Source organism: Oncorhynchus tshawytscha, linkage group LG11 (assembly GCF_018296145.1).
Source record: "Oncorhynchus tshawytscha isolate Ot180627B linkage group LG11, Otsh_v2.0, whole genome shotgun sequence".
In the NCBI taxonomy this organism is placed as follows: domain Eukaryota; kingdom Metazoa; phylum Chordata; class Actinopteri; order Salmoniformes; family Salmonidae; genus Oncorhynchus; species Oncorhynchus tshawytscha.
The window spans coordinates 22,390,179-22,401,818 of NC_056439.1; the positions used below are offsets into that span (position 1 = coordinate 22,390,179).

Genomic DNA, 11,640 nt, shown 5'->3' on the forward strand with positions numbered 1-11,640 from the left:
CAGCCCAGAACTACACGGCAGGACCTGGTCAATGACCTGAAGAGAGCTGGGACCACAGTCTCAAAGAAAACCATTAGTATTACACTACGCTGTCATGGATTAAAATCCTGCAGCGCATGCAAGGTCCCCCTGCTCAAGCCAGCGCATATCCAGGCCCGTCATGTGGTATGATGAGACAAAAATAGATATTTTTGGTCTAAACTCCACTCGCCGTGTTTGGAGGAAGAAGGATAAGTACAACCCCAAGAATACCATCCCAACCGTGAAGTATGGAGGTGGAAACATCATTCTTTGGGGATGCTTTTCTGCAAAGGGGACAGGACGACTGCACCGTATTGAGGGGAGGATGGATGGGGCCATGTATCGCGAGATCTTGGCCAACAACCTCCTTCCCTCAGTAAGAGCATTGAAGATGGGTCGTGGCTGGGTCTTCCAGCATGACAACGACCCGAAACACACAGCCAGGGCAACAAAGGAGTGGCTCCGTAAGAAGCATCTCAAGGTCCTAGAGAGGCCTAGCCAGTCTCCAGACCTGAACCCAATAGAAAATCTTTGGAGGGAGCAGAAAGTCCGTATTGCCCAGCGACAGCCCCGAAACCTGAAGGATCTGGTGAAGGTCTGTATGGGTGAGTGGGCCAAAATCCCTGCTGCAGTGTGTGCAAACCTGGTCAAGAACTACAGGAAACGTATGATCTCTGTAATTGCAAACACAGGTTTCTGTACCAAATATTAAGTTCTGCTTTTCTGATGTATCAAATACTTATGTCATGCAATAAAATGCAAATTAATTACTTAAAAATCATACAATGTGATTTTCTGGATTTTTGTTTTAGATTCCGTCTCTCACAGTTGAAGTGTACCTATGATAGAAATTACAGACCTCTACATGCTTTGTAAGTAGGAAACACTGCCGATTTTGCAGGTTATCAAATACTTGTTCTCCCCACTGTAGGTAGGGATAAAATGACTAGGTAACAGGATAGATAATGAACAGTAGCATCAAATGTCTGGTGCGGAGAGACGAGCGAGCCATGAGAAAACGAGTTCTCTTTAACTCAGTCAACTTCGGTACAACATGCTATGGGGAGTGGCACTCTCGAGACCTCGATTGAAGGATCTTACAATTACGCCTGACAAGGACAATAAAATCCACTCCTCGTTGGAAGCCTTCCACAGGTGATAAGCGTGAGGCTCAGATTCATTCCTTCAATTATTTAGCGCTTCACTTTATTTACAGTAACGATTCACGATACTAAAACAAACAATTAGAACGCGAGACTGTCTTGCATTGCTGCAACTAAACCGTCCCATAGAGGTAGAGCGTGCTCACCCCATGGACGTGTGCAGAAGCTTGTACTTGTTTTCGAATATGTTTTTTTAAAGTTAATATTCAGTTTATTAGTGCAATGAGTAAGATGGCTAAGAGAACGACCTAGACGACAATGGCTAAGCTGGGTTCTGGGTCATGCCCCCTGTCAGGGTTATAGCATTTTTCTGAAAGATACTCGCTCTCTGTGCAGTTTCTGCTTGGAGGACGCTCGGCGGCTATCGCTCAAAACCGGTCCCTGTGTACAAACTCCCTGGAAAGACTTGTAGAATTCTTCAGCTTTCCTTTTTAGGGACCAGAGATAGGGTGGTCAGCGCAAATGTCTTGTGTGCATGCGTGTGGTGCATGGTGTGGCTGCCTGCGCCCAACCCTGGCAATGTGTGCTCTGTCGCCGGTTACGGGAGGCTTTTTGAACAGCGAGAGCGGCCAGGTTCGGTGGGTAACCCCCACCGAGAGTCTGCCTTAGTCAAGCACAACTTGTTTCTCTTCCCAGACTTGTTGATGAAGGGTCCGTTCCCACCTCGGTGATCTGGTCCTACGTTGACTTTCGAGATCAGGCTAGCTAAACGAGCGCCGCAAAGCATGCTAGCCAGGTTGGCTAATTTGCCGAGGCGAGTTAGCTATTACCTTGGCACATATCTGATTGACCCTCCGCAAAAACACTACTGTGACAAGTTCCCCCACGTTTAGCCTATGGGATACTACATCAGCCATTGCCAGAGCCCCCTGTGCCCGTAAAGGGGCTGGGCTTCATGCAGGCTATAGTCTCATGGCAGCACAACACATGTTGGAAGCTTGTCCATGTTTAATGCTCCCCCGCCTGTTGTCCCAGGCGCCCGGGCAGAATAAGCAAGCGAGGCCAGAGATTTTGTTCCTATGGGCTAGAGGTTTACCTCCGAAGATTATTGCTACCATTCCATCTACAAGGGCACCCTCCACGAGAGGACTGTATGGGTATAAGTGGCCTGCATTTGACCACTTTTGCCAAGATCAAGGACCTCTTCCTTTTCGGTGCTTTATAAGGGGCATCCTTATGTTTCTACTTGAGCTTTTCAAGCATTCTCTGCTTTAAGTGTACATTGCCGCTGTCTGAGTGTCATGTGGGAATTGACGGAACCTCACGGGTGGGCGCTCACTTCCTGACGGTGCGGTTCCTGAAAGGTGTGTGCGGTCTAAGACCTGTCTCTAAACCTATTGCGCCCACATGGGACTTGGCGCTGGTTTGAAGCATTGTGCGGCCCCCTTTGAGCCTCCGGAGTCGGTGGATCTGAAGATCCTCTGCAACAAAACCTACCTGCTCATGGCTTTGGCCTCAGCCAAAAATATTGGGAACCTCTTATCCGTACACCCTTCCTGTACTCAGCTTGTGGAAGGGCGTTCTCTAAGCAGTGTCTCTCCAGCTGGATTGTGGCAACTATCTCGATGGCATATATAGGCAAACGTTACGTTACCTAGCGGTGTACGCGCCCGCTCCACCATGGGTCTGGCAACGTCATGGTTGTTGTTTAAAGGGTTGACTATTGGAGATATTTTTGAGCATCACTGCACAATTTTGTGAGGTTTTGTCGCTTGAATGTCACTGCTCCCAGTAAAGCAGTGTGCTTACAGCTGTGTCAGGGGAAGTCACAAGGCAGCGCTCCATAATCACAATACCCGCATCTCGCGTGGTCCGGTCTGGATTGTCTGCCATGGGCCGTTTTAATTTAATATCAATTGGGGTTGGCTTGGGGGGTGACTTATTTCCCCATAGAATATTCATAGAATATGAAGTTGACTGACTGAGAGACAATGTGATGTTATGACTATAACTACGGTTCCCTGAAGGAGGGAAACAAGGTCCCGCACCACCCATTCCTGGGCTCGGTGAAGAGGGGCCTTTTAATTTAAGGAATGAAGCAGAGCTCTTTTCGCCCGTGGAAGGCGGCACTTCCAGTGAGGCACGGGTTTCATCGGCCTTGTCAGGCGTGATTGTAGAGCCTTCAACCGAAGTCACGTGAGTTCGGCTCCCCATAGTATGTTTTACCGAAGTTGACTGACTGAAAGGCAACAGTAGTCATAACGTTACATTTTGGTCAGTCATCATGGAAATAAGTGCCAAACAAATTGTCTCTATTTAAAAAGATGGAAAACAAGCTATGAAGTAAAAATAGTTGAGTTTTGGTGCAGGTACAGCCAACTAGCGCCAAAATAATATTGCGACATTGTCTATACGATATATTGTCAATATAGTTACATATCAGGAAATATCTAAACATCTCCCTTGCTCTATCCATGTTGTATCCAGGCTGTCCCAGAAGGGGACTGGTTCTGCCCGGAGTGCCGTCCCAAACGGCGAGCCAACCGCCTCACCTCCCGCCAACGCTCCTCTGTCGACTCTGAGGAAGAAGTGGAGGAAGAGGAGTCGTCAGAGGATGAAGTGGAAGAAGAATCGGAGGAAGAGGAATCAGAGGAGGAGACAGAGGAAGAAGAGAAGAGGTGTGTTTTGACCGTCACTATACTTGTAATTTACTATCAACACAATTATCTTAAAACCAGAACATTGTATTCATATATCCGAAGTTTCCCTTCCTCAATTCAGCCTCCCTCTTCTCCTATAGTGTCACTAAAAAGGGCCGGACTGCTGTGAAACCTCCTGTGCCTACTACCAAAGGCAGTCGGTCAAATAGCAGGACCACCAGCAGCTCAAGTCATTCCACTCCCCGGAGCCAGCACACTACCCCTAAACAGGCCCTCTCGGCTGGGAAGGGAGCCTCCGCGAAGTCCTCGGGGAAGAAGCCCACCCCGATCTCCAACAAGCCCACCCCAATCTCCAACAAGCCCACCCCAGTCTCCAACGGCAGACGCCCACCACGGCCAGGCAGCAGAGTCAGCTCTCGGATCAGCCACGAGATTCTGGCCTCCAGCAGGACAAGCAGCCAGCCTACTCCATCTCCTTCTCAGGCAGACTCCCGTAGAAGAACCATCTCCGGTAAGACCAGTTCTGAGAAATGTTTCTGTACATAAGTGTTATGTTAATTTTGTCATGTATAGTGCCTTCAGAAAGTATTCATACCCCTTGACTTATTCCATATTTTGTGGTTTTACAGCCTGAATTCCAAATTGATTAAATATAAAAAATGTCTCACCTCTACACAAATTACCCCACAATGACTAAGTGAATGTGTTTTTAGAAATAATTGCAAAATGTATTAAAATGAAGTTCAGGAATCTGTTACATAAGTATTCACAATAGGGCTGCCAAAAAATCATATTAATTTAATTTTTTTTAAACTTATGGTCGATTTTCACTTCGTTTTTTTTCTCCGAGTAAGCTTTGTTGTACAGTTAAAGGTCAGATACATTATTTCTGATTGAAATGCAGTGTAATGAATACAGGGCGTGTGAAATTATACTTGTGCTTAATATAAGCCTTCCACAGTCAAGACCAACTAATTATTTTATCAAAATAGTTTAACCTGCTTTTTTGCAATCACTGATCAATCAGGCTTTCATATCTATGAAAATGTCCTTTTTGTTACAGATTTAACCAGAACCATGCATAATGCACATTCACTTCTTGTAGCAGGCATCATAGAAAATGAACACAGGTCTCATAAACAGTCTCTTTAAGAACAAGCCCAAGTGCTAGTGAGTATCCAGGTAATCTTTATAGGAATCTTTATTTCAAGTTTAGCCAACTTGGATCAATTTGTTAGCTATTTACAGTTTAATTGTAATGAACACACCCTTCTGTCATAAATTATTTGAACAGCATGCTAGCCTGTCCACTTTGTTCAGATGTTTAAATCAAGCAGCCTACTTTATTTCTCAGAATGAGAGAGTTGCCAATTCCTTATGTTTTATGCTTTTTGCACATTTATAAAACAGCTAGTTTAAGTCTTTGTCTAAAATGCTGCTAGTGGTATGTGGTACCACAGTGTGGAGCACCACCAACTGAGCATACATTTTCCAGAATCAATGTTCATTAATATACTCCTGTTTTAGTAGTGTCTGCTGCATGCAATTTGAGCAATTCAGACAAAGGCTTTTGTGAGAGAGGTTTACTTCTCTATTACTGTGTGTACGAAGAGCAAGAAGCGAAGTAGTTGACTGGCCAAAATCCCAATGTGTTTCTATTGGTTTATTTTGGCCCTAAGCTTGTCCACCTACCTTCCCGCCTCTGGAACAATGGCTCCCATTGTTATGGTAGAGACATGCGCATCTTGTCATTATATACAGATATCTGGTGTAAATGAGAGAACCAAAAAGACATAAGAACTAGCGGACATAAAAACAAAACTAAAAACTTGATTATTGCGACACAGGCATTTGGAATATCGCACAAAAACATACATTTGAATTCATTCAATATATCACCTTAATTCACACCCCGTGGGTCAATACATGTTAGAATCACATTTGGCAGCGATTATAGCTGTGAGTCTTTCTGGTTAAGTCTAAGTGCTTTGCACACCTGGATTGTACAATATTTGAACCTTATTCTTAAAGAAATAATTCAAGTTGGTTGACAATTGCTAGACAGCAATTTATGTCGCCGTTGATCTTCCAGACAATTTTAAATGAAAACTGTAACTAGGCCACTCGAACATTCAACGTAGTCTTTTTTTTTCTCCTATCACAGCCAATAAACTAACTGTTTTAAAGTCACCATTTGCCTTGTGGTGAAATCCCTGAAATGCCTCCTGTCCAGCAACGGAGTTAGGAAGGACACCTGCATCATTGTAGTGACTGGGTGTATTAATTCACCGTCCAAAGTGTAACTAATAATTTCACCATGTTCAATGTCTGCTATTTTATCTTATCCAATCTACCAAAAAGTGCTCTTTGCGAGGCTTTGGAAAACCTCCCTGGCCTTATGCTTACACAATCTCCATTTAACAAATTCAGGCTAACACAAAATGTGAAAAAAGTTGAGGGGTGTGAATACTTTTTGAAGGCTCTGTAGCGCTTGAAAATCCTCGGGGGGGGGTGTCTTCAGTTATACAACTTCCTTCTGGTTGAGTCATTTTTAGTTTTTCTCAGACAGTGCACATCTTTGATATTCACAATCGGCTACATCTTCTCTGTTCCTCCAGCAGAGGTCTCCCCCAAGCCCAAGCTGGTCCTGACTCCCTCGGTTTCAGGTTCTTCGTCCAGTCGCCGCAGCTCAGGGAGGAACCTGGGAGTCCATGAATTGTCTGCCTGCGAGCACCTGACCGTAGAGCTTGTCAGACATGAAGACAGCTGGCCCTTCATGAAGCTCGTGTCCAGGATACAGGTAATACATGACTTTTTTTAAAGGTACATTTCTTTCTGTTCCAGCCTGGCTCACAGAGAAACACATATGCGCGCATGCACTTAAACACACACACACACACACACACACACACACACACACACACACACACACAGAGGCGCAGCACTCCTATGAATACACTTTGAATACAACTAGCTACCTCACTAGGGACGCCTACTATCTAACTCAAGGGTTTCCCCATCTTTTTTCCCAGGGCCCCCCTTTTTTCACATTGTAATTTTTTGTTTTTAAACTGAATTCCTACAATTCTATGTAGTTTAACAAGAATCAGGACATCTTATAGGTAGGCTATTCAATGATATAATAATAGATAAGGAAAATAAATCAAGACCCCTCAATTTAATTTACACTCAATTTAATGATTCATATGGTCTTTTACTAAAAGTGAATAGATCAATTGATGGCGAGAATCACACATTGTGTAAGATTACTTCCTAAGCAAAGTCCAATTTCTTTGACTCCTCAACTAGAGGTCTTAGCTCAGCTTCTGAATGTCGGAGAGAAATCAAAAATATCCCCATATACATCAGTTGCGTCTTCTGGCATCTTACCTCATGTTTCTATTTATGCATCATTATAGATCTGTATAAACAATCGCAAATTTATATATACAGTGCCTTGCAAAAGTATTCGGCCCCCTTGAACTTTGTGACCTTTTGCCACATTTCAGGCTTCAAACAAAGATATAAAACTGTATTTTTTTGTGAAGAATCAACAACAAGTGGGACACAATCATGAAGTGGAACGACATTTATTGGATATTTCAAACTTTTTTAACAAATCAAAAGCTGAAAAATTGGGCGTGCAAAATTATTCAGCCCCCTTAAGTTAATACTTTGTAGCGCCACCTTTTGCTGTGATTACAGCTGTAAGTCGCTTGGGGTATGTCTCTATCAGTTTTGCACATCGAGAGACTGACATTTTTCCCATTCCTCCTTGCAAAACAGCTCGAGCTCAGTGAGGTTGGATGGAGAGCATTTGTGAACAGCAGTTTTCAGTTCTTTCCACAGATTCTCGATTGGATTCAGGTCTGGACTTTGACTTGGCCATTCTAACACCTGGATATGTTTATTTTTGAACCATTCCATTGTAGATTTTGCTTTATGTTTTGGATCATTGTCTTGTTGGAAGACAAATCTCCGTCCCAGTCTCAGGTCTTTTGCAGTCTCCATCAGGTTTTCTTCCAGAATGGTCCTGTATTTGGCTCCATCCATCTTCCCATCAATTTTGAACCATCTTCCCTGTCCCTGCTGAAGAAAAGCAGGCCCAAACCATGATGCTGCCACCACCATGTTTGACAGTGGGGATGGTGTGTTCAGGGTGATGAGCTGTGTTGCTTTTACGCCAAACATAACGTTTTGCATTGTTGCCAAAAGTTCAATTTTGGTTTCATCTGACCAGAGCACCTTCTTCCACATGTTTGGTGTGTCTCCCAGGTGGCTTGTGGCAAACTTTAAACAACACTTTTTATGGATATCTTTAAGAAATGGCTTTCTTCTTGCCACTCTTCCATAAAGGCCAGATTTGTGCAATATAAGACTGATTGTTGTCCTATGGACAGAGTCTCCCACCTCAGCTGTAGAACTCTGCAGTTCATCCAGAGTGATCATGGGCCTCTTGGCTGCATCTCTGATCAGTCTTCTCCTTGTATGAGCTGAAAGTTTAGAGGGACGGCCAGGTCTTGGTAGATTTGCAGTGGTCTGATACTCCTTCCATTTCAATATTATCGCTTGCACAGTGCTCCTTGGGATGTTTAAAGCTTGGGAAATCTTTTTGTATCCAAATCCGGCTTTAAACTTCTTCACAACAGTATCTCGGACCTGCCTGGTGTGTTCCTTGTTCTTCATGATGCGCTTTTTCTGCGCTTTTAACGGACCTCTGAGACTATCACAGTGCATGTGCATTTATACGGAGACTTGATTACACACAGGTGGATTGTATTTATCATCATTAGTCATTTAGGTCAACATTGGATCATTCAGAGATCCTCACTGAACTTCTGGAGAGAGTTTGCTGCACTGAAAGTAAAGAGGCTGAATAATTTTGCACGCCCAATTTCAGTTTTTGATTTGTTAAAAAAGTTTGAAATATCCAATAAATGTCGTTCCACTTCATGATTGTGTCCCACTTGTTGTTGATTCTTCACAAATAAATACAGTTTTATATCTTTATGTTTGAAGCCTGAATTGTGGCAAAAGGTCGCAAAGTTCAAGGGGGCCGAATACTTTCGCAAGGCACTGTATATTTTTTTAAGTGTTGTGTATTTTTTTTACCCCTCAAATCAGGGAAGGTCCTGGTTGTTGGGTCAATTAGACCATTCCCATTTCATGCTCATCTATCTAAAACATTTAGTTATTTCACTATTTTTGTAAGTTAGCTGGCTGGCATTGATCTTACTATGTGACAGGTGTTGGAACCAAATGTATTTTCCAGTCGTTTCGTTCGGGAACAGAATATATATTTTTTCATTCTACTTTTCCAACCAGCAAAATAAAGTAATGGTTTATGAAGTTCCTTTTTAAACCACATTTAGCTTGACATTAAATTACTTCACCAAGTATTGTGAATAGAGCAGTTTTTTTATGCAGTGGGCAAAAGTTAGTTTACCTGCTATTATGGGGCAGAAGAGGTGACTGACAATAAAGCAGGTGGGGGAGAAAGTGAGAGAGGGCTGAGGGAGAAGGCGTGCTTTGAAGCGCTGGGCATCTTATTGTTATGACATGCATTATCTGAACTAGGCCCATAGAATTATACCTACGGAGGACCGGCTTCTATGAAGGAACTTTGAATGTCTTTAGAGTTGGTTCAATGTTGGACCAAAACTAGAAAGCTAACAGGCTTGTGTGTGCAGAGCGGCACCAGAAGTAAAGCTGCAATCACTTTTTTTGTTTTTAGGTGACACGTTTTTCTACACCAGCTTCAAACAGCAGAAAATATCATATTTTTGGTTATGGTACAATTACTCTACATTATACTTGTTTGTTTTGTCACAAACTGGAATTAGAATTTTATCAGCCAGGAAACGGCAGGGCGATTTCTACATAGTACACCTTTTAAACATGTCTTACCTTTTTTGTAGTCAATAAATCTTATGTGAAACATAACTATAGTATCCTTAACTAGTGTTGAAAAAGTTAATCCATTGTTTAATTAAAAATTAATCGCGGTTAACGTCAGTAGTAGGCTAGTAGACTATGCTTCGGGAGGGGCAGATAGCCTACGCGCGTGCACACAGTGACCAAGGTTTTTCGCTGGAAGGTAGACACTGGAATTAACTGTACGGGCAGCAAATGCACATCAATTTCCAAATGCTTTTGGTAACTTGGACAGAAAAAGTTCATGTTGATCCACTGAGGCAAAAAAGACACACACAAATTTAACTACAGCGCATTTTCTATATTTGTGGGCATGTGACAAATAAATGTTTATTTGATTAGTCGTGCAGTTACTTGTATACCCTCTGATTTATCTGTCCTCACTTCTGCAGGTTCCAGACTACTTTGACATTATCAAAAGACCCATAGCTCTGAGCACTATCAGAGAAAAGGTCAACAACTGTGAATATAAAACAGCTAGTAAGTTGATTTTTTTGCTTTTACCTAAACCAACACAAATTAAGACTTGAACCATTTCCTTGTATATTGGATTACATTTTTTATCAGCATGAAAAACTAGTTTTATACGGTCATGGTTCTGCACACCAGATTTGAAATTATTTCTGATCATCTTTTTCCCCCTCCTATCTCACAGCGGAGTACATTGAGGACGTGGAGCTCATGTTTTCCAACTGTTTACAATACAACCCTCGGCACACGAATGAAGCTAAAGCAGGAGCAAGGCTCCAAGCCTTCTTCAACTCAGAAGTCTCTAATCTGGGGCTGGCAGACCGGACCACTCCTCCACAGAAGCGGCCCCGGATGTAAAGCTGACTGACTGAAACTACTGGGTCGTATTCATGCACACCGTTGCAAGAATTTAATTGGTTTTGCGACAAAAACAACGTTTGTTAATGGAGACTTTAAAAAAAAATTTTTTTAACATTTATTTTATCAGGGAGTCATGCTGAGACCAAGGTCTCTTTTACAGATGAGCCCTGAATGACAGAAAATACACACGGTCATAATTCAGATAGTCCCTCCGTTTCGTTCTGTTTTGTTTCTAGTGAATATGACCGTGCATTGTAAAGTCTGAACATTCCCAAACCATTTTGGAAGTGTAAATATCATACCCTCTCAAGATAAGGCAGGAACAACTATATCGTTGTGAAAGTATTTGCACTGAATATTTCAAAAAGCCTTTCTATTCGTATTCACTCAGGGTAAACAAATTGTTGTTTGAAACCAGGTTTCAACAGCGTATTAATATTTTGTATATTGGCAGCATTCCTAGACTACTATTTTTGTGCACATACTTTTTGTACTTCAGTTGATTTAGCTGAATTAAGTATTCGAACTTAATATGGACAGTTTCATTTTAGTTTCATAATATTGAACATATTTTACATCAACTGTTTCAGGTTCCCATCTTTCAGTGAAACACTACACTGGAAACCGATATTATTTCTTATGTCCCTTATTTCCTATCATTCATTGGTTATTTATTTCGTTTTGAATGCAATAACTTTATTTATATTTCTATAGAACATGTTTTTGTAAAGAATTATTTGCCTAGTTGAGTTCAGTCTTTAGAAACTGTTTGGGATAGGGTCTAAATACTGAGTGTTGTCCCCCTAACTGTCACCTTTGCTTTGTATTTGCTATTGTGTACATTTTCCTATATATACAAAATAAATTGACTTTGTTTAATATTTCTTGGTCATCTCTCACTTTTGTTGTCAATGTCTTCTAAATAATTGTGAGGCGTAATTGTTTTTAAGGTAGGTGTCCATTTTTAGTAGGGTTAGAAAATAACTTACCGCTGCCTGCATGCCTGAGTTGAATGTAGAAGTGGAAGTCCTTGCTTAGCTTTATTGTCATCAGTATGTCATAGGATAAATTCCTCCTATCCCATTCCTGAT

The 11,640-nt window shown here is 42.0% G+C and overlaps 1 protein-coding gene across 3 annotated transcripts in view; it reads left to right on the forward strand.

Annotated features, from left to right (window-relative positions):
• LOC112261602 (bromodomain adjacent to zinc finger domain protein 1A-like) overlaps window positions 1-11,430 on the forward strand; it is a 46,364-nt gene extending 34,934 nt beyond the window's left edge. For 2 of the 3 annotated variants that reach the window (XM_024437054.2, XM_042329921.1), the window contains exons 22-26: window positions 3,612-3,802; window positions 3,925-4,295; window positions 6,403-6,584; window positions 10,111-10,198; window positions 10,374-11,430. In XM_024437054.2, coding sequence (XP_024292822.1) covers window positions 3,612-3,802; window positions 3,925-4,295; window positions 6,403-6,584; window positions 10,111-10,198; window positions 10,374-10,546 — 1,005 coding nt within the window. In that variant the 3' untranslated portion in view covers window positions 10,547-11,430. The remainder of the gene's footprint in view (window positions 1-3,611; window positions 3,803-3,924; window positions 4,296-6,402; window positions 6,585-10,110; window positions 10,199-10,373) is intronic. The other variant, XM_024437055.2, reaches the window with a different exon arrangement.
• The last annotated feature ends 210 nt before the right edge of the window (window positions 11,431-11,640 follow it).